Below are 26,506 nucleotides of genomic sequence, written 5' to 3'. Positions count from 1 at the left end.
TGAGAGCACCTTCCCACAGAAGTTGCGATCTCTCACAGTTTCATTCAAATTTACATAATTACTTTGACTTTTTTTTCAGTCTTTCCTCCATCTCTCCTCCCCCAACACATCAACAAGCCCACAACTTTTGTAAAACAACAAGCTCACAGCTTTTATAAGTTTTACAGTTTTACTCACTTTTACTATTAGCTTCTCTTTTTAATATGTATTTTCCAATGTTCTACTTTCCAATCCCTTCCAAAAGAACTCATCACTCAGTGCAAATGTTCTCATAAATCTTACACTCTCTTCAAGCACTTTACAAAAATTCATTAGACCATTGATGCGTGAGTCATACATACATAAATAGAGATTTTTTTTGTGAATCAATATAACTATTTAATCTTGACGCCCACAAAGATAAATTTCTAGCTCCGCCCTTGGTGATAGATGTTGACAACTTGCCATAAACGTAGACATCATGCCTCTTATCGTATTCTCCTAAAGTTGGAATGAAGTAGCTGATAACCCTGTACTTTGATCACCAACTCTTTTCAAGTAAAGGTTCAGCCTGCAGAGTTGACCGTTGCCAAATATAATGAGGGCTTCAAAACCACTACTGTGGGTTAAGAGTCTCTATAAAAGGAAGAAACCATAGATCTATATAATAAAATGATCAACTTAGGCATTTACATCTTACTAAACTGACATAATATTATACACCACTAAAAGAAGCAAACATCATGTACCAAAGTTAAATTCTGCACTTCCTCATTACATTATAACGCACACATGAGAAGAAGGAAAAGTTAAGCTATAGAGATCATCAAAAGTTCAAGAGGGGACAACAAATGCAAACTTCTCAACTCAAACGCAATCCACGGCTGAACTGAGTTCCAGAGAAGACAGAACCATCCTTTTTCTCGCTTTTTCCTTCTTAATGTGGACCAGCTTGTCATAAACGCACCATGGAAAGCTAAGGAAATGATCTCGATCCATACTCTCATTGTAGGTACCCCAATAACTATAATGATATGTGACATGGTACCAAGCTGAAGCTTTTGCATATACATCTTCAGCTTCAGAATCTAAATCACTTCCCTTCTCATTGAACCAGGCCCTAGCTTCCTTTCTCAAGGACTTTACAGCCATAGCAATTGCTTCTGCATCTCTTCTCTTGGTGAAAGACTTGCCCATTCTAATGATATTCCCACTCAGTATTTCAGCCTCAGTTTTGATGCCATAATAGTCCATCATGTTTCCCAACTTGTAATCATAATTTCCCTTGTAATAAACAGCATCATCAATGAAATCCTCAAAGCCATCAACTTCCATATCAGAGTCATACGACTGCATTGCAACTTCAGCAGTGGACTTAAAATAACTAGAATTTGGTGTAATGTCTTTCACCTCCCGGAAAAGCTTTCCAATCACATTGTCTGATATATAGGTGGGTTTGTCAGGCTTCTCCATGAAATCTGGATATTCTTTGACATGAAGTTCATGCGGTATTTCAGCTGGTACACCAGTTTTCGGAAAGTCAACGGCAATTGAAAATAGCTTTGCAAGCTCTATGCAGGGATTACTCATTGCTTTTGTAGGCTCTTTATCTGCAAATGCTGTGTGAGCATTGGCAATAATTCCTAAGCTGTCATTGACAATGTAATTCGTAAAATACTCCTGGACTTCCTGTAACAGAAAAAATAAACACCTCTTATATTGGAATTTGTGGGAAATAGAACCTTTTTAAGTTGTAGGGCATGAGGTTAGAAATAAAATTGAGCAGAAAATTAAAATTCATTGAATTGACAATACGTTATGACATATACAGAAATGCAACTCATCAATTCAATGCTTTGAAGGATTTTCATGGAATTCCAATTTGTTAGTTTTTAGACCCCTTTTTGTCATGTATTGACAAAGACAACCCAATTAGAAGGCCGACAGAAAACATACGCAACAGAGAATAATAGAAAATAGAGAATTAAGGGAACACAAAACAATTCAACTCTATAGAAAATAGAGACAACTCCCCCTATGAACAACACAGGTTAAAAACAATCTTCTCCCCCTAAAAAAATAGAAAAAACAAAACAAGTTTTGGGGAAAATTTAGGAGGAAGGGAAAAGTAAAAAGACATAAACCAAACTTAAAAACTAAGTTGATGATATACATGAAGAAAAATATTCTATTTTTCAATAAAATGCAAACATGGCACTATGTGACCCATAAACAGTTGCATGAGTAGAGAAAATATTTGCACATTGATTATCCATCATAACTCTTAAAAAAATAATTGTCTACAATTCACACATAAAAATAGCATATACTAGAAAGTACATAACTCAAAAATTAATCAATTAATTTTTAAATCAAGTTGAGTACCCAATTTAGCAAAGTGTATGCATGTTATGTGTGAAAACAATGAGAGATAGGACTTGCAAAACTGCACGATGGATACAAAAAAAAAATCAATGCAATACATGTGAAGCCTAAACATAAATGATGCATGGAAAAATCAAATTTTTGAAAAACAGAGCGATTTAATGCAGAAACTCCTCAAAGCACAATATTTCATGAATGAAATGCATGAGTATGAGATTAAAAGTTTTTCAAAAACACTTGAATTCAACCTAGATCTTCCAAAAACAAGATTTTCAATCAATTGTCCTCAAAAACTCAAACTTTAAGCACATTTTGCATCAAAATCCAGGAACATGTAATCTTGGATGGCCACAACAAGATCACACACAATATAATGTACCAAGTTTAGCAAAGAGTAACTTGTGTAGTGTGTGCAACTAGTAAAAGCTTGAGAGACATGTGAGGTGATATGTAAATAGAAATCAATCACAATTTCTACAAAATTCATCACGGGTTGGCCTTACCCGCAAGACACTCGCGAAAACATACAACCTGGCATGACTCTTCATCATCCAGTCATGTGCTCTGCACATGGCTATTTTCACGGGTAAGCTACTCGCAAGATAGTCGTGAGCCAGTCACGAAAACCACTTGTTCATCTTTCGAAGCTTGAGTCTTCACCGATCTCTCACACTCATCCCTCACAATTAATCCCAAAAACATATAGGGAAAATGATTGAAGAAATTACAATCAAATTTGGTACGGAATTAAAGCAAACACAACATAGTTGAAAATCACAACTTTATAGTCCCTAAAAATAAAATGGTGGTGTAACTTTCAAAGAATATTGTGTGAGAATTGGAAGACAAATCTTTGTCTATTATCTTAGTGTGATATTGGGGTTTTGGGTTAGTAAATGTTTATTTTGTGTATGGGAGGTTCATAAGTGTAGTTGTACTTTGTAATTCATATCATTATAGTAGATTTTGGTTGGGGGAAAAATAAAATAATTAGTTCCAGGAAGCTAATAAATAAGAAGAAATGCAAAATCGAATTCACCAACAATCTATGACAAGTAGTGTGCATAGCAGCAGAATATTAAAGAAAGGAGGGGGGGCAATGTACCTCAATACTCAAAACATTCAATATTTTATTGATCAACTCCTCATTTGATTACAATAACACACTTCGTAAAAACCATAAATCTTAACTTCTCCTAATAGAACTAGGACTCCTACTTTGACTAGTAAACCAAACCCTAATTGACTCAAACCAAAGCGCACACATGAAGGCCAACGTGCCTCAATACTCAAAACTGATGCTATTCATTTTTAAAGCTAGTTGTTACTAGTGCTTATGTTGTACGATAAGTAGTTCCTTTTACTTGTAATAGCCTTTCTCACTTGTAACAGAAAGTTAGCCGATAGGTTGTTAGTGCTAAGTGCAATAGCCTATCAGATAGTTAGAGAAGTTTGTTAGGCTTTGGCCAATCACATGACAGCCACAAGGTGGGTTCTTGTAACTAACTCAGTAGCTTGCTTATATAACTACAAGGTTGCCCTCATTGTAACTAGTAGAATTTGAATCCAAGAAATCTCTACCTGTGAGGTATTATTCGAAGAGTGTGTCTCTTGAAAAGCTAATTCATTCCTTCTTTTCTCTAAGAAACTTAGCTTTCCAAAACAGCTTTCCATTTTCACCAATTTCCTCCATCATAATTTGGTATCAGAGTTTGAGATCCATTTGGGAATTCAAGTTCTTTCTTGTCCTTTCAATTCTAAAGCATAGCCTATTCAAGATTTAATCCTTGCGTTCATTTTCTTATCCTCTATCAGTAAGCCCAAAGATTTGTGTGGATGGCACTAGTAGAATACAATTGAAAGAACAAGAGAGCTTCTGCAGCACATGAACTTGAGGTGCAAGTTCATCCTAGGCAGTAGCCGCAACCAAACCAAGAAGGGGAACCCTAGGTGACATTGGAGTAGACTGTAAAGTTGCTAAGGGGGTAACTTGCTACCTTGAATGAGGAAGTGAGAAGAAATCAGCATCATCATCCTAGAAATGATGGTGAACCTACAAAAGAAGCTGAAGCTTATAGCCACAACCACTTCAATAGCCCAATTGGTCATCTTCGAGGAGGTGTTCCACGGCAAGTGCTTGGACCTTTGAGGGGAGAACCGAAATAGGAATCCAACTTCAGGATTGAGTTACCTAAGTTCTATGGTAGCTTGAATCATGAAGCATTCATGCACTAGCTTAACCAAGTGGAAAGAATCTTCGATTTTCATGAGGTACCAAACTCCCAAAAGGCGAAGTTGATCTCTATCAAGCTGAGAGGGTGAGCTTCAGCTTGGTGGGTACAACTCCAAGTTCAAAGATTTAGAAGAGGCAAAAGAAAGATTCAAGATTGGTCCAAGATGAAGCAGAAAATAAGAAACCAATTTCAGCCTTTCAATTATATGTAGTCCTTGTACAAACAACTACATAATTTGAAGCAACATGGTAGTGTGGGAGAGTATACCGAGGCATTTTATCAATTGGTAGCTTAAGTATACCTATATGAGAGTGAAGAACAGATGGTTGCAAGGTTCTTGAGTTCTCTTAAACCACCAATTCAAGATCCATTATATTTGCACCAACTTTGGTCTGTTTCTAAAGGTTACAATAGAGCTGTTAGGGACATATTTTTATGAAATTGGCATATCCTTTGACAAAACGCACTTTAATTGTATTTGGGTAAATCTAAGTAGGTTCAAGATGATCATTACAAGTAGTTAAATTGAAGATATGAAGATTACTCAAGCATTGCTCAAGAAAAATGCAATCTGCAGGTCTCGATACCTCCTCGACAGAAGATCGATCTGTCGAGATTCATTAAAGCTCGACAGATGTCTCGATCTATCGAGCTTACGGGTTTTCAGATTATAGCCAGCAATATTTTTATTCTAAAAGACTATTTGTTTATGAGTTTGTATAATCCTTATTGGACTAAGAAAGCCCAAGGTTTGTGTAAACCTATTTGGAATAAGAGAGCCCATTAAACTCCCATTTAAAGGAGGTGGAAAAAGAAAAACCCAACCCCAGAGAGCTTTATAAGGTTTTCTTTTTGAAACCCTAGCCTCCTTCTACAGAAGAAAGAGTTCTTGCTGCGTTTCTTGTACGCCTTTGGGTTCTGTAACCAAGCAAAGTCTTTTGCACCAACATTGAAGATCTTATTGGTGTTCTTATGTGAAGCTGCTGCAAATCAACTACAACAATCAAAGTGTTGCTGTGGAGTTAGTCACGTACTGGGATTCATGCAAAAGAGTAAGCCGCATATTGGGATCCGCGCATCAAATTGGTTAGTCACGTACTTGGGAGCCGTGCATCGAAAGGGGAACTGTCACTACAGAACAAGTCCAATAGGGTATTGGGGTAAGGGTTTAACTGTAGGTTGGTAAGGTACTTGGGTTCCTTTACTTGTAACCGCTTGTTATGATAATAGTGGAGTTTTGAAAGTGGTGACCTGAAAATCAGTCGGTGGGATTTTTGCCGTTAGGTTTTTCCCATTCGTAAACAAATCACCGTGTTATTTATTTTTCGCTGCATAATTAGTTTATTGGTGATTTTTTTGTGCTACCACACGTTTGCTTGATAAATTGATTAATTAATAACTTGACTAATTAATTAATTAATTTCTATCACAAGAGGTCATTTAGTTTGTGGCCTATCAAGTGGTATCAGAGCAGACACACTCTGATTAGGTTTTAATCTTTGCTGTGTGATCCATTGACCCCTGTTGTCATGGAAACTCTTGATTGTTTTGATTTGCATAATTTTATGTTGAATGATGATGATGATATTCAAGATGCCTATTGCAAGCTTTATAATTTTTGTATGAAATCTCTTGAATGTTTTACAAAATTAAAAGCTAAATTTAAAAAGGTCAAGCTTGAAAAAGATGATTTGATTGCAAAATTGGATGAAGCCAATAATTTGAATGAAAATTTTAAAAATCAAATTTCATCTCAGGTGGACAAAATTAATAGTTTGGAAGAGCAACTAGTTGAATTTAAAACTGAAGTTAAAAAATTAACTAGTGCCAAACTTCTTGTTGAGCCTAACTCAAAAGAAAAAGATTTTTATGTTCCCCCATTTAAAAGGAATAATGAAGAGTTGAAGGCTAATATTGCTAGGATAGACAAAGGTAAACAATCTGATGTTAACGCTGAAGTTTCTAAACCTATGTCTAAAACTCCTCCTAGGTTGAATAAAACTTCTGAATTTGTCCCCACTTGTAATCATTGTCATATTGTTGGTCATATTAGGCCAAATTGTCCTAATTTGTCAACCTCTAAGGTTAGACCTCCTTCTAGGAAGCATAGTAGTTCAAAAACTATTCATGTTTGTCACCATTGTGGAGCTTCCGGTCACACTCATCCTAATTGTTTCAAGTTGTTTCCTCATAAGCGAGTGTCAAATAGGTCTCATTCTTTGTCTAAAGGCTCTGTACCTATTCTTGGTGAGTTATTAAAAGTTTTGAACTCTTTAACTCAATTTCAAGGGAATTCTAATTCCTCTATGTCCTATAGTAGTCATACTAGGACACGTGCCTTTTCATCTTCCCGGCCAAAGACTCGTGCTATGTGAGTGATAAAGGATCCTAAGACTTAATTGTCTTTTCTATTTGTCCTCTACTTTAATTCTTTCTATATAAAGTAGGACTCTCTTTGCTTGATTTCTTATCTGCTTTTGGAATCATGCTTTCATGCATCTGCACCATTCTATCATGCCTTCATGCATATGCATATTTCTTTCATGCTTTCATGTTGTTTGTTTAACATGTTTTTGTTTGGTTATTTTTCAATTTTGCTTTGTTTTGTTTTTGATATAAAAATTAAAAATTAAAAAAAAAATCAGAAAAATACAAAAACAATGTGTGTTTTGTGTACTTTGGTACTTGTGTACCTTGGATGACCATTGAAACAAAAACTTCTAAACTTTGTATCATTTGTAGTTTAGATGAGCATCTCTACGCACAACTAAGCAAGTGAGCTTTGTGACTCGTGTTTGTGATGAGTACGATTAAGTTGTCTCTTAAACTTAACACGCATATCACTCTTTTTGACGGAAAGGACTAAAAAATCCTGAGAGAAAGGCATAAATAACCATCTCACCACTGTTGCTCGCCAATCATAATAAGACACCTGTATACTTCGGCATAGCAAAAGTGCAGTGTCAATGACATTTGTATGCTTAGGTATAGCAAAATTGGAATGTCAAATATCATTGGGTATTTCTTTTCTCTATCTAATATGCCCATGCATGATATGCTAAAAAGAAAAATATGCCAAAAAAAAAAATATATATATATATATATTAAAAGCAAAAAGATCAAAAATGTTTTAAATATGATTGCAAAAGTGTATTCTAGGAGATGTGGGAGTTATAGGATGTACCTCAAAGGTGATAGTCCCCATCAAGCAGTTATGATTGTGTGTGAGTTAAAGTGATTTTCTCATATTTCAAATCGTCATAACATGTATACACACAACACGCAATATTCTTTGCTATTCTTGATACATGTGCAGGTACAATGTGATTTGGCCATCACAAGATTTTACATGTGTTAATGTATGTTTACTAAACTGTCTTAACTTGTTTTTGAAATATAAAATTAGTTAGACTTGTTTAGCATGTGTGTATGTGTGTGTGTTTTTGAAGATCCATATGCTTAAAATTTTAATTGAGAGATGATTTTGAGAGATTAATATGTTGATTGGATCGTTGGTTGAGTTGCATGTTGGATTGCATTCATGTCTCTGTTTTTCTCATCTCGAAAAACTGCTTTTAAAAGCTATCTCGATACCTTCTCAACACCTCCTCGATACCTTGCTGTCTGTCGAGCTTCTTCAGCATTTTCTTATCGCAATCCCGATAGCTTCTCGACACCTGGTGGATCGATCGAGATCTTTTTAGCCTTTTGTTGATTTGTCCCTCGACAGATCCTCGACAATTGCATCTGTCGACGTCTATTATGCTCAACACCTGTCTCGCCACCTCTCAATCGATCGAGATCCTCTTGCATGCATTATTTTTCACATGTTTTGCATATTTTTGATTATCTTTGTGTCCATAGCATCTTGTTTTTCTTTTTCTTGTAGGTCTATGGTTCCTTGTTCTCCTTGTTCCCTCTATGTCAGTTTTCTGTTTGTCTCCGTCATGTCTTTTGGTTTTTTTATGCCCTTTGACAATCGTGTCAAAAAGGGGGAGAAATTTGAGAATTGAATGTCATTCCTCAAGGGGAGTAATAGATTTAGGGGGAGAACTTCATGTTAAAAGGAAGAAAGTTTTTTATGTAACTAACTTAGGGGAAGAGTTAGTTTGATACACATTGATATTGATATATTTTTTGTATTGTGTATCTTTTGGTTTTGTAACCATTTACATACATCATGTGTTGTTTCTATATTAGATGATGATGTATGTGTTTCACTCTTTATCTCACGTGTTGTTTCTTTTCTCTCTTTATACACATGTTTCTTGTTTATTTAACTTGTCATTATTTTCCACATGGTACCTTGATCTGTTTTGTTTAGTGCCTTTTAGGAAAGACAAGTTAAAGCCAAGTCAAGATTTCGAACCTTCTTCTTGCAGCAACTTCCAAGGTTCAGATCTTTTAGATTAGGCTTATTTATTCTATAATCTTGAGTAGAATGTATTCTAGGACATTCAATGTACTCTTGTGGTTTTGTCACGGATTGCCAAAGGGGGAAATTGTTAGGAAATTTTTTATGAAATTGGCATATCTTTTGACAAAACGCACTTTACTTGTATTTGGGTAAATCTAAGTAGGTTCAAGATGATCATTACAAGTGGTTAAATTGAAGACATGAAGATTACTTAAGAACTGCTCAAGAAAAGTGCAATCTACAGGTCTCGATACCTCCTCGACAGAAGCTCGATCTGTCGAGATTCATTAAAGCTCGACAGATGTCTCGATCTATCGAGCTTACGGGTTTTCAGATTATAGCCAGCAATGTTTTTATTCTAAAAGACTATTTGTTTATGGGTTTGTATAATCCTTATTGAACTAGGAAAGTCCAAGGTTTGTATAAACCTATTTGGAATAGGAGAGCCCATTAAACTCCTATTTAAAGGAGGTGGAAAAAGAAAAACCCAACCCCAAAGAGCTTCATAAAGTTTTCTTTTTGAAACCCTAGCCTCCTTCTACAGAAGAAAGAGTTCTTGCTACGTTTCTTGTACGCCTTTAGGTTTTGTAACCAAGCAAAGTCTCTTGCACCAACATTGAAGATCTTATTGGTGTTCCTATGTGAAGCTGCTGTAAATCAACTACAATAATCAAAGGGTTGCTGTGGAGTTAGTCACGTACTAGAATTCGTGCGAAGGAGTAAGCTGCGTATTGGGATCCGCACATCAAATTGGTTAGTCACGTACTTGGAAGCCGTGCATCGAAAGGGGAACTATTACTACAAAATAAGTTCAATTGGGTATTGGGGTAAAAGTTCAACTGTAGGTTGGTAAGGTACTTGGATTCCTTTATTTGTAACCACTTGTTGTGATAATAGTGGAATTTCAGGAGTGGTAACCTGAAAATCACCTGGTGGGATTTTTGCCATTAGGTTTTCCCCATTCGTAAACAAATCACCGTGTTATTTATTTTCCGCTGCATAATTAGTTTATTGATGATTTGTTTGTGCTACCACGCGTTTGCATGATAAATTGATTAATTAATAATTTGGCTAATTAATTAATTAATTTCTATCACAAGGGGTCATTCAGTTTGTGGCCTATCAAGAGCCTTGATGTTTGAGAAGCAACTTGCAAGAAAAACTTTTGTGTAGTTCCAAGCTTATGATAGTAGCAAAGGTACCCAAGTCAGCACTCAAGGAAGGTTAACTACTAACAATGCACAACCTTTCAAGATTGGCAGTGCAGGTTTACCTTCAACTCCTAATGCAGTCAAACCAGCCCCTAAAGCAGTATAAAGTTTTACATTTAAGTGCTACAAGTGTGGAAAAGCTGGGCACAAGGCCACAAATTGCAAGAAAGGGGGAGTTAATGCTCAAAGCAAGGCTAAAGCTTAATGATTGAAGATTATGGAGACCAGGAAGATGAAGAATTTCCAATGTATGATCCCAGCACATAAGAAATTGTTATAGGGGACTCAAATGAGGAAGAAGGTTTGGCTTTGGTCATGAAGAAGTCCCTGTTAGCACCAAAACAGGAGTATGAGGATTGGTTAAGGAGAAAAAAATTTCACACCACCTACAATATTGGTGGCAAGAGTTGCAGCTTGGTTATTGATGGGGAAAGTTGTGAAAATATGGTTTCTGAAGAAGTTGTTGATAAACTAGGTTTAAAGACTAAAGTTGATCCTTACCCCTACAAACTGACATGGCTTAAGAATGGCAATGATATAAGAGTCTCCAAGAGATGCGTGGTCTCCTTCTCAATTAGGAAGAAATTCCAAGATTCAGTTTGTTGTGATGTAGTGAATATGGATGCATGCCATTTACTGTTGGGAAGACCTTGGCAGTATGAAAGGCCCACCAACCATGATGGAAGGAAGAACACCTATAGCCTAAACAAGGATGGATAGTAGTACACCCTACTGCCAATGAAAGAAAAGGTGATTCTTAAAACTCCTACTACTATGCAGCCTAGTTCTTTGATTGTTGTCAAGAAATTTGCTCAAGAAACTCTAGCAACTAGTGTGATTTAAATGTTATTGATTATATTAGAGTTAGATGCTATGGTAGTTCCTCAATCTATTAGGGAATTGATCAAATCATTTGAGGATGTCTTCCTTAATGAATTACCTGCTGAATTGCCTTTTATGAGAGACATACAACATGCCATTGATTTCATTTCAGGTTCTGCATTTCCTAATAGGGTTGCCTATAGAATGACACCAATGGAAAATGATGAACTTAATAGGCAAGTGCAAAAACTATTGGACGAGGAATACATTAGGCCAAGTATTAGTCCATGTGTTGTACCAACCCTTTTAACCCCTAAGAAGGATGGAAGTTGGAGGATGTGTGTTGACAGTAGAGCCATTAACAAGATCACAATCAAATATAGGTTTCCTATAATTAGACTAGATGATATGCTTGACTATTTAGCTGGTTCTCAAATCTTTTCCAAGATAGACCTCAAAAGTGGCTATCATCAAATTAAAATTAACCAGGGGATGAGTAGAAGACTGCCTTTAAGACTCATATTGGGCTATATGAGTGGTTTGTCATGCCCTTTGGCCTTACTAATGAACCTGCTACTTTCATGAGGGTAATGACTCAAATGTTGCAACATTTGCTTGGTGTATGTGCTATAGTTTACTTTGACGATAGATTGGTATATAGCAAGACTTTGAATGATCATGTGAAACATTTGCAATTTGTGTTTAAGTTACTAAGAAGGGATAAGTTCTATGCAAATACCAAGAAATGTACCTTTGCAGTAAGGTACATTTTCTTGGGTATGTGGTGACTAATAAGGGAATTGCAACGAATGAAGAGAAGGTTAAGGCCATTCTAGATTGGCATGTTTCAAGATCAATGGCTGAGGTAAGAAGCTTCCATGGTTTAGCAACATTTTACAAGAGATTCATTAAAGGGTTCGACACAATTGCAACACCACTCACTGTCTGTTTCAAGCTGTCTACTATTGCGTGGTATGAGGCCAAGCAGCACAATTTTGAGGCCTTGAAAGCTGCCCTTACTGTAGCACTAGTATTGCAGGCTCCTGACTTTGAAAAGATCTTTGACTTAAATTGTGATGTTTCTAGCATTGGCATAGGGGGTGTTCTCAATCAAGAGGGAAAACATGTGGCCTATTTCAGTGAAAAACTCAACTCAACCAAGCTGAACTACTACACCTATGATCAGTGTTGTTAAAAGCGCGCTTAAGCACAAAGCGCACAACGCACATGCCTTGGGGCATTTTTCCTGTAAAGCAAGGTGCCCTCACAAAAACGCACCTTAGGCACGCTTTTTAGAGCTTTTTTATTAAGTGCAAAACGTGCTTTTTTGATCTTTTTGTAAATTTTTTATAATAAAAATATATATATCCTGATTTGATTAGCCATTAGATCTAAATATGTTTGATATAAGCTATTGATTTAATATATAAAAACTAATAGTGTGGTGTGCTACTATACACCTAATAGATGATAACAATGAGTGGTTGACTGGAAGACTATAAGAAGATGAACTAGATGAATTTGCTAAAGATGATCTTCTATTTGATGATATTTTGACATGGGGTAGTGTTGCTAGAGCTTTTGGAGTTGAAGAAGAATGATTCAACTTGAGATGAGATCAAGAATGGGGCCACTAGGGCAAGCGACAAGTTCAAGTTCTAGTTCACAACATGCTCCTCATGATGAAGATGAAGATGATGAGGGCTACAAATCTTGTGATGACAATGATGATGGTCCCTTGCTTAATGAGGATGATGATTATGTAGATTATGATTGCATTGCATATTTGCATTGATTTTGTTAGGCAAATATATTTTGTTAGGCAAAGATAACATTATTTAACATTCTAGTACTTTTTAGCCTTTGTCGTTTTGGTTCTATACTTCTATTTTGATTCAACCATGTTTTGTAATCATGACCATCAAATATCAAGGTTGCATATATTTTGTAAAGCACAAGAGAATTATATAAATGTTATATAAATTATATAAAAATTTTATTTTAGTTTATATGATTAATTGATCACTTGATTGTTGTATTGACCTTTAATAAAATAAAATAAAAATTAAATGTGCGCTTCACATTGATCAGGCACGCACTTGCGCTTTGCGCTTAAGTTCACTTAGTGCTTTTAACAAGACTGCCTAAGATGCGGAATTCAATGCCATAGTAGAAGAAATAAGACATTGGGAGTATTTTTTGGGTTACAAGGAATTTACACTCCATACTAACCATAAGGCTCTTAAACACCTCAACAGTAAAGCAACCCTTAACAAACAGCATGTCAAATGGGCTACTTACCTACAACAGTTCAACTTTAACTTAAGGCACAAAGCTAGAGTCCTTCATAGAGTTGCAAATGGTCTTAGCAGGTCTTCCTTACTAGTTAAAATGCACAACATATTTGAGGGCTTTGAGACATTTAGGAGCATTATAAAGAAGATTTCAAGCTGTTTCAGATTATGCATAATCTACAAGGCAACATAGCTGCCCTGTCCTGGATTCAACCTGCAAGATGGAAATTTTTTCAAAGGCTTGCTCCTTTGTGTTCCAAAATGTTCTCTTAGGCACAGTATTCTTCTTGAAGTGCATAACCAAGGTCATTTTCGGAGAGAGAAGACCCTGTAGCTCCTACAACAACAATTCTATTGGCCAGGCATGCTTAAGGATGTGGGAAGACTAGTTCAAAGATATGTGATATGTCAGCAAAGCAAGGGGAAAGCCACCAATGCTTGATTGTATCTGCCCCTTTCAGTGCCTAACAAGCCTTGGACTAGCATTAGCATGAACTTTGTTCTTGGATTACCCCCTACTGCTAGAAGATCAAACTCCATTCTAGTGGTAGTGAATAGATTCTCCAAGATGACCCATTTTATGGCTTGCAAGAAGACTAATGATGCCTCCAATATTGCTGGTTTATTTTCAGGTAGATCTATAAGTTGCATGGAGTTCCAACCAGAATTATGTCTAATAGGGATGCCAAGTTCCTTGCCCTTTTCTGGAGGACTTTGAGGAGGAAAATTGGTACTAACTTGCAGTGTGGTATGGCACCAATTTCCATCCTAAAATGGATGGAGAGACTGAGGTGATCAATAGGAGCTTGGGCAACCTCCTAAGGTGTTTTGTAAGGGACAAACCTAAGGAATGGGAAAATGTTTTACCTATAGTAGAGTTTGCCTACAACTCATCTACCAATAGAACAACTCAACATGCTCCCTTTGAGATTGTTTATGGAATGCAACTAACTCATCTACCAATAGAACAACTCAAGTACTCAACACTCTCCCTTTGGGATTGTTTATGGAATGCAACCAGCCAATGTTCTTGACTTGCCAACCATTACCCAAGGAGCATCTAAAAGCCACAAAATTAGCTGAATTTATACAACAGCTTAATGCAAATATTAAGAAGAAAATTTTTTTTCGATAGGTATATTAAGAAGAAAATGAAGGCCAACAATGCTAAGTACAAATTATAAGTTGAGAAGAAGAAAAGGTAAGTGATTTTCAAGGAGGGTGACCTAGTATGGGTGATACTAACCAAGGAGAGGAACCCTGCTGGACCTTATACTAAGTTGCAGCAAAAGAAGATTGGTCCTTGTCCTATACTACATAAGATCAATGACAAAGCCTACCAAGTCAAGCTACCTAATCGATTATCTACGCATTTCTAACAGTTTCAATGTACATTACCTGCTGCACTATCATGCACTAGATCAGTATACAACAAGCCACACTTGAGGACAATTGTGTTCCAAAGAGGGACAGTCCTGATGCAGTTCATTTTAAAGCTAGCTGTTACTATTTCTTATGGTCTATGATAAGCAGTTCCTTTTACGTCTAATAGCCATTATCACTTGTAACACATAATTAGTTAGTTAGCTGATAGGTTGTTAGTGATAAGTGCAATAGCCTATCAATTAATTAGAGAATTTTGTTAGGCTTTGGCTAAACACATGGCAGCCACATGATGGGTTCTTGTAACTAACTCAACAGCTTGTTTATGTAACTATAAATAAGCAAGGCTGCCCTCATTATAACTGGTGGAATTTGAATCCAAAAAATCTCTACCTGTGAGGTATTATACCAAGAGTGTCTCCTAAAGAGCTAGTTCTTTCTTTCTTTTCTCTAACCAACTTAGCTTTCTAAAACAAATTTCCATTTTCACAACTTTCTGTTTTCACAAATTTCCTCCATCAAAAACACTCAATATTTTATTAATCAACTCCATCTAATCTTTGAGTACATTAAGCATAAATATATGTAAGGATTTTTTCTTGTACTAGTAGTATTAAGGCTCCTAATTTGAGGGTCCTAATAAACTATACTAGTAGTATTAAGAATCCTAGTTTGAATTCTAATAAACAAAAAAAACCTTATAGAGCAAAAACTAATCAAACACTAACTTGAACTCAAAAAATAAAACTGAAGATACATAGGATCTCCAAGAAAATTCTAAACTCAACTAAACAACTTAAATACCATTAATTCATAGGAGTTGCAAAAGTTACAATTTTGCCTCTAAATACAAAATTAACCACAACTAGTTATATTAAACCCCAAATTAAAATTGTTTTAACCCTAAGACACATATAACTAGACTTTTAAAACCACATCACTTTTGCTTCAAGTTCAACCACACTATTGTTGCACCATCATTGGTGTTGCCCATGGATTTAGAACCATTTGTGTATTGTGGTGCTTACTATTTTATTGCTTTGTGTGTTTGGCACAACAGTTATAATGACATCAAGCCACACAAGAGGGGAATGGGGAATAGAGATATCATGAATTATAACATTGAGATACCTTGATATAAGGGCAAAATAAGAACCTAAGAGCTTGCCAAAAGCACATTAAGAGAACCTACATTTAGATTAAAACATAGGGGAAAAAAAGGGCTGCCCAGTTATTTAAACATGCTATCATTTATCCAGACAGCTATACCTCAATGGTAACGTCATGATCCAACTGCAAACTTTGTGCTAGAGAGTAATCCATTGGCTGAATTTGCTGAGGTGGAAGGAGTTCAGGATCCCAACAGACGAAGTATATATCTCCATCCAAGTCACCACCCGAACACTCATTTGGATGAGGCCTTATAAAAATCAAACAACTGTCAGTCACAATCATCTTTAGAAAATTCCACTAAAGAGCATTCAAAAGAATGAACAACATTCTGCCACATATAAACTAACTGATGATGTTGTAGACAAAGCATATAATATTTGATAATAATGGTTTATCTTACCACTAAAGCCAAAATCCTAGGTGCAAAATTACATAAGACTCGAAATACACAAATTAGTTCAGGTGTATGTCAAATTATCAACATCACATAAATCCGAAACTTTAAAACTTCAAGGGAAAGTGAAGTCCCATGTAGCATAGACACTTGATTCCCCTGTAAGAGAAAACATAAGGTAGTTAAACATTAAGTTGAACCATAATTATGTTATTATTTCCCTTTTGGGGATTTTGCGAGTATAACTCTAATAGGAAGACCACAACATCCCAAACCCATATCCATGTTTTTATCATGTTTTAACAAATGACAAGCATGGTTGACAAAATCATTTGCTAACAAGAAAGAGAGGTGACTAAGCCCTGTAGTACTCAAATATAAAAATTGAAGGACTTCATGCAAATTTATCCACTGCAGTCACAGTTGCAACATATCATCTACAGAGAATATATTCTTGCAGACAACAGGTAGAATCTAGCTAGCTCAATAACAAAATGGTGCTTTCACATAAAGATGAGAGAGACAAAAATAAAAGTTGTCACCTATGATTCAAATAACATTATTCAAGGATAAAGTTGAAGAAGTACTAGGAGATTTAATTTACCTAAATCCTTTTTGGGGAAAAACAACACAGTCCACCATATGGTGCAAAGCTAACACATTAACGGCCTCCAAAACACGCACATCGCCAGGGTGCAAGCAGGGGTTTTTTGCAACTACTATCTTCCCCTCAAGAACAAATCGCTGATCTGATCCACTGCCGCTACACATGCTGAAATCATTGTGTAGCTGCCTAAGCTTATTACTAGAAAATTGCACAAATACCTGACCATATTCCAAAGTTCTAGTTTCATCTAGACATCCCATCATTGCCCTTCCATCTGGAATAAATATCCTTGTTTTAGTCTGCAATTCCAACAACTTTGATGCCTGGAATGTCTGCAGCATCATAGAAAGAAATGGTTCAGAATCAGGCCTATAACCACACATGAGCATTTCCTTTAGAACATTGGCATTCTCTCCTGGGGACATCAAATCCAAAGCCTCCTGTGCCCTTAACGGATCTATTAATATAGCATCAAGTTGTTCTACAGCTTCTTTTTGTTTTTTCTCAAAAACATAATCCTCAACTCCAAGGGTAGACAAAAGGGTGATCAATTGGCGATTCAGATAACAAGGCTGAAACTTGGTATGTGCCAAAACATCTAGTTTTGTGTTTTCTGATTCATACTTAGACATGCTCTTCCTTAATGATAATTTCACAGATGAGGTTGGATCAACTGCGACAACACCTTTGTACCCACCGTATCGAATCTGAAAGGCAGATGGAGTGTGTCCTTTACAACTGCATTTTAAAGCTACATTTTTAGCAAATTCAGAAGATATTTTCCCAATTCCATCAGAGAAGACATACTTGACCCCATCCTGAACAACCTCTACGTCAGGAATAATTTCAATTTCATGCTTATCAACACTAAGAGTTTCTGTGGATGAACTGAAGGATTGACCCAATCTGGCAGCATATTTCGCCACATTTCTAATCTGACAAAAAATGCCCATCCACTCTCTGATATCATCAGCATTACATCCATTTCTTGAAGCAAACATCCACATGGAATTTTCTCGTAATTGACTTGATGAGAATGCAAGAAATTCAAACTTTTTATCACCAATAATTATGCCATTTCTAAGAATAGATAGAATTCTTTTGTAGATTCCAGTTCTCCTATCCTCATTACCAGAAGATGCACGTCGAGATAAATCTGTTGAATACAGTTTATCCAGTTCCTCATCAACAAAGGAGACACAAAGAAAATTATCAATATCTTCATGAAAATTGCGCAAGACACGATTTGACACATTAATTTCTGGACCACAAAAGTAAACTTTAGAAGGTGTTATTTGAACCCTACGTACATACACCAACCCAGAGTCTAACGATATAACAGGTGACCTTGGAGGATGTCGTGTTGTGATGTACTTTCTATACTGCTCACTAAGCCACCTCGAAGGCTCATGACAACATTCTTTTAAATGATAAAGTTTCTCCAGGGCATATTCTATAAAGGCAATATTCATTTTTCTTGGATCAACCAAGCAATAAAAACTAGCATCAAGTGTTGGTCCTGCAAGACAGCCATTTTGAACCAACGAGTTAATTTTAAACAAGATATCGTATGGTAAAGTAATCCCAGGCGGAGGGCCAACAATAGGCACCAAATCCATATTGGAAGAAAAACTAGACCCAGTTTCCAAAATATATCTTTCTTCAATTTCTTTGTAATAACCAAAGTTCTCCAGAAAATTTGGAAGCTGGTGATCAGAAGGAAGCTCCAAACACAAAGCAGAAGATTGCCCAATATAGCATGATGGAGTGAAATCAGTTGTACGAATCCATTGGCCATCAAAAACATGCATGATATAATTGAGATTAGGATCTTCAACTGCATTTCCTGAGGTGAGCACAGCCTTCTCATAAATCCGAGGAGCGCCAAATAACTAACAATTAAAACAAAAATAAAAAATATTATAACATAAATAATTATAAGAATCCTTCTGTGAATGTCAACTAACAGTTATTGTTAGAGAAAAAGTAAAGTCATTTGGTACTTACAGAGAATCCACCATGTTTTGTTAATAGCTATTGCAAGCATCAATATATAGCTAGAGTATATGCTAATGAAGTAGTTGGTTTTCATACTAGACACAAAAATGTATCTTTATATGAACCTTGCACTAGATAACTAACTACCAAAAATATTATTTTACATTAAAAAAAATTCAATTTATATATGCATCACAAGTGTTGCACTCATGAGTTCTACTGGGAGTATAATTGTTTACTACAGAAGACGGAAAATCAAAGTTAGAACTTCTGAGTTTATGCACAAGGATGTGATGATTAAAGAAGATAGCATGAACCCTTTTTATATTGGTAAACTACACACACCCAATAGGTATTGAACCCATTATTATGAAAGAATTGCCAGTTGAGCCATAGTTCATTGGCAGATGAACTTTTTTGAATATGTAGTCCAAATATTATTTACATTTGTAATTCTTAATCCTTGTGAGGGTATATTTGTAATTTGAATATGATAAAACTGGCGTTCACGAGTAATTTCAACAAAGTAAAACATGAAAATTGTTCAAACAAGACAATGGAGGAATCAACACTTAAATAACACTATTTGTTTAGCTAAAGAGAAGATAACCAGGTATTTTTTATATTAAAATGAACAATCAAATCAAAACAGACCAACCTGAATCAAAAGATGCTTAGTGTCTTGACTACGTGAACGATGTAACTCAATCTGCCAAATATTCTCATAGTAAAGATCGAGTCTGTATTCCACATAATTGTGGGAAAGAAAAAATTGTAATTTCCGTAATCCAATCCCAAAATTCACTGAAACATTCACCGCATTCCATAAAGTTACAAATTTTTCATTTGAGATCTGACAACCAAGATGCAGTTTTAACATGCCACGCAGAAAAGTTCTTGGCTTTGGTACAATATCACGCTTCATTTCCTGAGCCGATGTCCCATACCATAACCACTGAGCTAAGGAGATAATTAATTCAGCACATCTGCTGGTGTTGAATTGAATGATAGCACATGCCCCTGGAAGCACACCTCCGCATTGCCTAATCTTAATAGCATATACAGTTCCTTCACCTGTATATTGCTCCACAAACTCCTTCACTGCCATTACAGTCACAACCGAATGGCATCCATTCAACTGAATTGTCTTACCCATCCAATCCAATTAATTTTACAAGAACTCTTTTCTGCCACAAGTCATCAACAAAAATATATTACATGTTACTTTGCATGTGCACAATCTATCATAAACCAGAAAAAAACTGCTTAGTCTTTCTATCAAGACAGTAAAGAATTTATCCCTTCTTTTGTATGTGCACAATATATCATAAACTAGAAAAAAACTGCTTAGTCTTTCTATCAAGACAGTAAAGAATTTATCCCTTCTTTCATAGAAATTAATAATAAAATAAATACCTTACTGAATGTTGCAAATCTACACTATTTTGAATAAAATTAATTTCTTGGCACTGAACTCCCACTTCTCAAATGTCAGTCCATAAGTACAATAGTAAAACAACACTGCCTCCATTTATGCTGGAGCAGTACCCATCGTTGTGGTGGGTGTATGTCATAAAAATATATGGAGATGGTAAGTCCGTATTGCAATAATTAGTATGAATGATAAAGGTTTTGAAAGTGTTTAAACCCCAATTATTCTAGAAGTAAAATTGCATAACTTAGTGAAAGTTCACAAAACTAGAAAATAAATAAATAAATAACCAAAAAAGTCTCTATCAATGCAAGAAAGGCAAGAAAATCAAGTTTACCATATACATGCAAAAGACAATTATTACCCGAAATCAAGTCCATAGTATGGATACTTCCAGACCAGACATTAAACATTTCTATGAGCATCCAAAAAGTCATATTTTGAAGGAATCTCAATCTATAACCAGATGCAGTTAGAGAAAGCAAGGATTGTCTAAGAATGTAACTATCATTATAAGATCCATCACTCTTAGTCTTCCTGAAAAATTGATTTCCAATCTTAATCTATCTCTTAATTTTTGTGCATCACCTACTTGTTACATAAACGCTGCTACCTCACCAATTAGTCCTCTCATTTTTACTACATCGCCATGTGGTCTTGTCACACAATCAAATAAAGAATCACAAATTTAAATACGAAGCAACCACTAAGATTTTGTATGTACTTCTACTGCCACTAAACACTTAAAAGAATGTGATTCTCACTTTCAAAAGAAAATCCACTACTTCAAAAATTCTAATCAAACTCTGCATAAGAGTGTGAAATCTCGGACAAGATTGTTAAACTAACTATAGGTAGGATCATAGATCAAAAGCAAATCTAGTAACTCACAAATTCTAGTAATCCCTAAGCAAGAATGGTTAAATCTTGGACTAGATTGTCGAATTAACTAATGGTAGGATTATAAATCTGAGCTTGACAATAAGTCCAAACAAATCATTAGCCCCTTTATGTATAGATTCACTCTTCAGTCCTAAACCTCTGTCTATTCCTACATTTGTGACAATTTGTCGAGACTAGGCCATATGAATCTCACTCTTCCCAACAATTATGATAAGGCCACATGCTTGTGAGGGTTTTGATCTACTGTTTAGCAAATTAAAATGCTCCAGGTCCCTACCCTTCAATGCGACTGGTGAATTGTTTAATCACCATGTTATTCTCCAAAGAAAAACAAGTGGAAGTACAGTGGCTTTGGCTCTTAATTGATAATATGACCCATTATTATAAGAAGAAAGTTCATTTTTTAACTAAGTAGCAGTTTGAAAATAAGCAGAAAAAATTAAAGAACTCATAGATTATCTAGTAGGCCAAGCAAAAGAACTAGAGAAAGAGATGCAGCAAAAGAACTAACCCAAAGAATAATAATGCTCATAATCAAATTAATCAAACAAACATAGTAGTATAAAGCAACACAAGCAAACCCTCATAGGAACTAAAGCAAAGATGCATCAATCCCTTTACTACTTGAAAATTCCAACCAATTTCAACCCAGAAAAAAAATAATAATAAAAACACAAAAAAATTCGACCCAGTAAAAGAAATGACAAAAAGACAGTCCCTTTGAAGTTTGATCAGTTTCAGTAGACACCCACATCAATGAAGCTTGCAGATGAAGAAAGAATATTATGTATATAGGAGTCTTAAGTGTCAGGAGTCTCACCAGAGAGAATGAAAATAACCAAAGCTCATGAAGAAGGCGAAAGAACTCAAAGAGTGTCACTGTGTCAGTGTCTTTTACTCTGTCGCTGTCTTTTGTTGTCAATCCCAAGTCAATTCCTCAGACTAAAACTAAAACAAATACATAACTTAATGAGGCAGAAAAAGTAATTATACCATGCTTCGTGAGACCCTTTCGGTTTAAACTATTTCTGCTGACTTGTGAAGCTGACGTTTCCATGACCCAATCATTCATTCTCACGTGGTACTGACACGTTTCGATGTTTGGTTTGTTTGAGGATGCAATCTTGCTGCAGAGAGCTTCTTTGAGATAATAGTTTTAGGCCACGTAGTGAGTTTCTACGTGCATAAAGTGTTTCAGATTCTCTCTCATTCTTTCTTTTTTTTTTTTGAGCAATTATAATTGGATCGCTTGGAAATTTGGTGCTTGTGCGGCCAATCCAGAGAAAAAGTTACTCTTGCTGCTTTTTTTTCTTAAAGAAGTTCCTTGTCTTCCCATAAAAATAAAAAAATAAAAAAATAAAGGAAGGAGAAAAAAAGTTACTCTAGCTTGAAAAAAGAAAAAGTTGCTCTTCTTAAAAAATAAAAAATAAAAATAAAAAAGAGAAAAAGAAAAAGTTATTCCAACAAGTGAAAACTAAAAATATTAGAGCATTTAAATCGGTTCGTGTATTTTCTAAAAAAAAAATCGGTTTGTGTAAAAATATTTGTTTATTATAATATAAGAACCTACATTTTTTAATATTTGTAAATATTTTAATTTTAATGATAGTATATATAATTAAATCGCTTGGAAATTTGCTACTGGGTGTGACCAATCAAGAGATAAAGTTACCCTGGCTGCTTGTGGAAATTTGCTGCTTTTTTTTTCTTAATGAAGTTCCTTGTCTTCCCAGAAAAAATATATAAAAAATAAAAAAAATAAAAAGAGAAAAAGTTACTCTGGCTTCAAAAAAAAAAAAGTTGTTCTTCATTAAAAAAGAAAAAAAGAAAAAGTTATTCCTAAGAGTGAAAACTAAAAATATTAGAACATTCAAATCAATTCATATATTTTCTCCAAAAAGAAAAAAAAAATGCATCGTGTAAAAATATTTGTTTATTATAATATAAGAATCTACTTTTTTTTAATATTCGTAAATATTTTAATTTTAATGATTGTATATATAATTAAATCGCTTGGAAATTTCCTGCTGGATGTGACCAATCAAGAGAAAAAGTTACCCTGCTTGTGGAAATTTGTTGCTTTTTTTTTTCTTAATGAAGTTCCTTGTCTTCCATAAAAAAATAAAAATTAAACAAAAAAAGAGAAAAAGTTACTCTGGTTTCAAAAAAAAGAAAAAATTGTTCTTCATTAAAAATGAGAAAAAAAAAGTTATTCCTAAGAGTGAAAATTAAAAATATTAGAGCATTAAAATTAATTCGTGTATTATTCGGTTCGTGTAAAAATATTTGTTTGTTATTGTGGGGACATTAGAAGGCTTTTGTCCGCTTTGGGGAGCCAGTCCCTCACGGTTTTGTCCTCGTCCCCGAGTGTGGAACCCTAGGATTTTTGCCCTTGTGGTGATTGACACCTAGGCTCACCCGAATCCCACATCGGTTAGAGAACCCTCCCACTCATGGTTTATAAGCTTCTGGAGCGACCATGAGTGTACCACTACTACACGAGAGAGAGAGAGAGAGAGAGAGAGACTTTTCATTAAAAAAAGGGAAAAAAAAAAGTTATTCATAGGAAGTGAAAACTAAAAATATTAGAGCTCAAATCAGTTCATATATCTTCTCAAGAAAAAAAAAAAAATCAATTCGTGTAAAAGTATTTGTTTACTATAATATAAGAAGTTGCATTTTTATTCTACATAATTACTTTTCAAAAATACTCATATTAGATTATTTATTTTTAACTCAATTTTATTAAATATTAATTTTTCTTAATTTTTTTAATTGTTTCTCTTTTTTTACACAACAACTAATGTAGGGATAAAGGCCCAGAATGACATGTTGGGCCTTGGGCCTTTGTCCGGGACAGCTGAATTGTCCGACGGGAAGCAAGTAGTTATCAGGATTTCCCACTGAGAGACTTATAAATGAGGGGCAAATGGAATATAATCCGAGGAGAGGCTCCTCCTCGGATATGATAAAGACAGCTCAAGCACATATCCCAACAACTAAGGTAACCCTCCAAGAAGCTCTAGCAATAGAAAAGTGTCTCATGAACGTGTAAGAAGGAAGGAAACTCAAAAATATCTAAGAGAAAGCTGCTACCACCGCATTAAATGCACTACAGCTACTTTTCTGGCCGCATTTATGTGGAGAAGACCTCTGAACAGTACAATCTCGGCAAACGTAACTCACAGAAAGCCAAAAAGGGTGTTTGATGGGACAAGTACTAAAGTAATGGCTCAAATGATCAACAAGTGTAAGATCAAGATGGTCCAAAGGGGGCTATATAACATGAAAGACCCTCCATGTGAGGGAGAGAGAGAAAAACTGTAAACAAATATGTAATAGAGCTTTAAGTGTAAAATATTTAAGAATCAACGTCCTCAGACCAATCTGAGAACATTATTCCTTAACAAACTTCTCTTATCTTTCTCTTTTTAGCATCAAAACCTGTTTTTCTGTTATTTGGTTCACGCAAGCCCAATTTCCCAACCCATTCTCTATAAATTTATTGTTTTGGGCTTAAGTCCATATATTTGTTGGGCTAAAAGTCCAAAGCTGGTCCTTACAATTGGCGCCGTCTGTGAGAAGGAATACTTGGGTGTTAGCGAGCTCAACGTTCAACCATGGCAAGTTCAAATCTACGACAAGCAGAATCCATAGGATCCCAACGTTAAAACCCTTTCGTCAACCTTGAGCGAAGAAGGGATCGAGAGGGGTGTGCATAGTGCCCAGATCGGAAAAAGCCAGTCACAGGGAAATGGTCAACTTTCTTAAAAGGAGAATACCAGAGCACTGCAGCTGAAAGTCGACCAGCTGAAGAGAAAGCTATGCCATGCACAGCGGAGGCAAGCCTCCTCCAGCCCAGACGCCTCCCCTGACGGTGAAGAGGATGGTAGCTACAGACGAAGGTTAAAGACCCCGCCCAGCAAGTCTTTCTCCTACAAAAAGGAGCACCACCACAAGCGTAGGCATAAAAGCCCCCTTTGAAAAGGTGTGGGAAATGACGCTATGGGCAAGGCATTAGATCAAATCTCCAAGTCGCCTTTCAAGCGAAGAATTGAGCGAGCAGAACTCCCCTGGCGGTTCACTCAACCTGTGTTTACCATGTATAATGGCAAGACAGACCCCGTAGAGCATGCGAGCCACTTCAATCAGAGAATGGCCGCCCATTCCAGAGACGAAGCCTTGATGTGCAAAGTCTTCCCATCCAACCTACGACTCGTAGCAATGAGATGGTTTGATAGCTTGAAGGCCGATTCCATAAACTCCTTTAAGGAGCTCACCCAGGCATTTGGTTCTCTCTTCATCACCTGCAGTAGAGTCCCTCGACCCCTATCTTCCCTACTATCTCTGAGTATGAGAAAGGGAGAGACCCTGAAAACATACTCAGACAGATATTGGGAGATGTACAATGAGATGAACGATAACTTTGAAGACGTCGCCATCAGCACCTTCAAGAGTGGCCTCCCAATCGAGCATGGCTTAAGGAAGTCCCTAATGGGAAAACCTGTCACCAATTTGCGTCAACTCATAGACCGTATTGACAAGTATAAGAGGGTCGAGGAAGACCAGCAAATAGGTAAAGGAAAGGATAAGGTTATCCCTCAGGAAATGAGGGATTTCAGGTCGGACCAATACAATAATAACCGGCCACAGAGAGATTTTGGTGGTCAATTAGGACCTACCAACACTCAGATGGTCAATGCAGTGTTCTGAGAACCGGTGCACCAGGTTCTGGAGAAGGTTAAGAACGAACTGTTCTTCAAATGGCCAAACAAGATGGTTGGAAACCCCCTAAGACGAAACCAGAACCTTTATTGCCAGTACCATCAGGACCAAAGGCACACTACAAAGGATTGCAGGAATTTGTGGGACCATTTAGACCAACTGATCCGAGAAGGGAAGTTGAAACATCTGTTGCATCACACTAGTAGCCGAGAGGGCCAAACAAATTCAGAACCCAAGAGGGATAATTCTTCGAAACCGCCCTTGGAAATGATCAGTGTTATCTTCGTTGCCCTCGGTAGGACCAGTTCTCGCCCCTCCAGAGTAATGTCCGTAGCTTGGCTTCCCGCCGAGAGCAATGATCCAAAGCCCAAAAGAGCCAGAGTGGAAATTTGACGAGTTTTGGGCTTCTCAGACGAAGACAAGATCGGAACCATTCAACTCCACAACAATGCTCTAGTGATCACACTCAGGATAAGAGGGTACGATGTAAAGAGAGTGTTAATAGACTAGAGTAGCGCTGTCGAGGTCATGTACCCCGACCTGTATAAG

General features: G+C 36.1%; 2 protein-coding genes across 3 annotated transcripts; one reads left to right on the top strand and one right to left on the bottom strand.

The window, feature by feature from the left end:
* Positions 1-673: 673 nt before the first annotated feature.
* On the bottom strand, positions 674-22,151 carry LOC115979273 (probable RNA-dependent RNA polymerase 1). Of its 2 annotated transcripts, XM_031101255.1 has the most exons (5): positions 22,053-22,151; positions 19,556-20,084; positions 16,897-18,791; positions 15,995-16,145; positions 674-1,668 (listed from the first exon to the last, which is right to left on the bottom strand). In XM_031101255.1, the coding sequence occupies exons 2-5, from the start codon at positions 20,051-20,053 to the stop codon at positions 847-849; spliced, it is 3,366 nt and encodes a 1,121-aa protein (XP_030957115.1). In that variant the 5' UTR covers positions 20,054-20,084; positions 22,053-22,151; the 3' UTR covers positions 674-846. The 2 variants fall into 2 exon arrangements, with proteins under 2 accessions (XP_030957115.1, XP_030957116.1); XM_031101256.1 differs by lacking the exon at positions 22,053-22,151 and having other exon boundaries at positions 19,556-22,040.
* Positions 22,152-25,237: 3,086 nt separating this feature from the next.
* LOC115980831 lies at positions 25,238-25,945 on the top strand. Its single transcript, XM_031103043.1, has one exon. The coding sequence runs from the start codon at positions 25,238-25,240 to the stop codon at positions 25,943-25,945; it is 708 nt and encodes a 235-aa protein (XP_030958903.1).
* The last annotated feature ends 561 nt before the right edge of the window (positions 25,946-26,506 follow it).

Source organism: Quercus lobata, chromosome 3, assembly GCF_001633185.2.
Source record: "Quercus lobata isolate SW786 chromosome 3, ValleyOak3.0 Primary Assembly, whole genome shotgun sequence".
In the NCBI taxonomy this organism is placed as follows: Eukaryota; Viridiplantae; Streptophyta; class Magnoliopsida; order Fagales; family Fagaceae; genus Quercus; species Quercus lobata.
The sequence above is the reverse complement of the archived record's forward strand: the minus strand, read 5'-3'. Positions and strand labels throughout refer to the sequence as shown.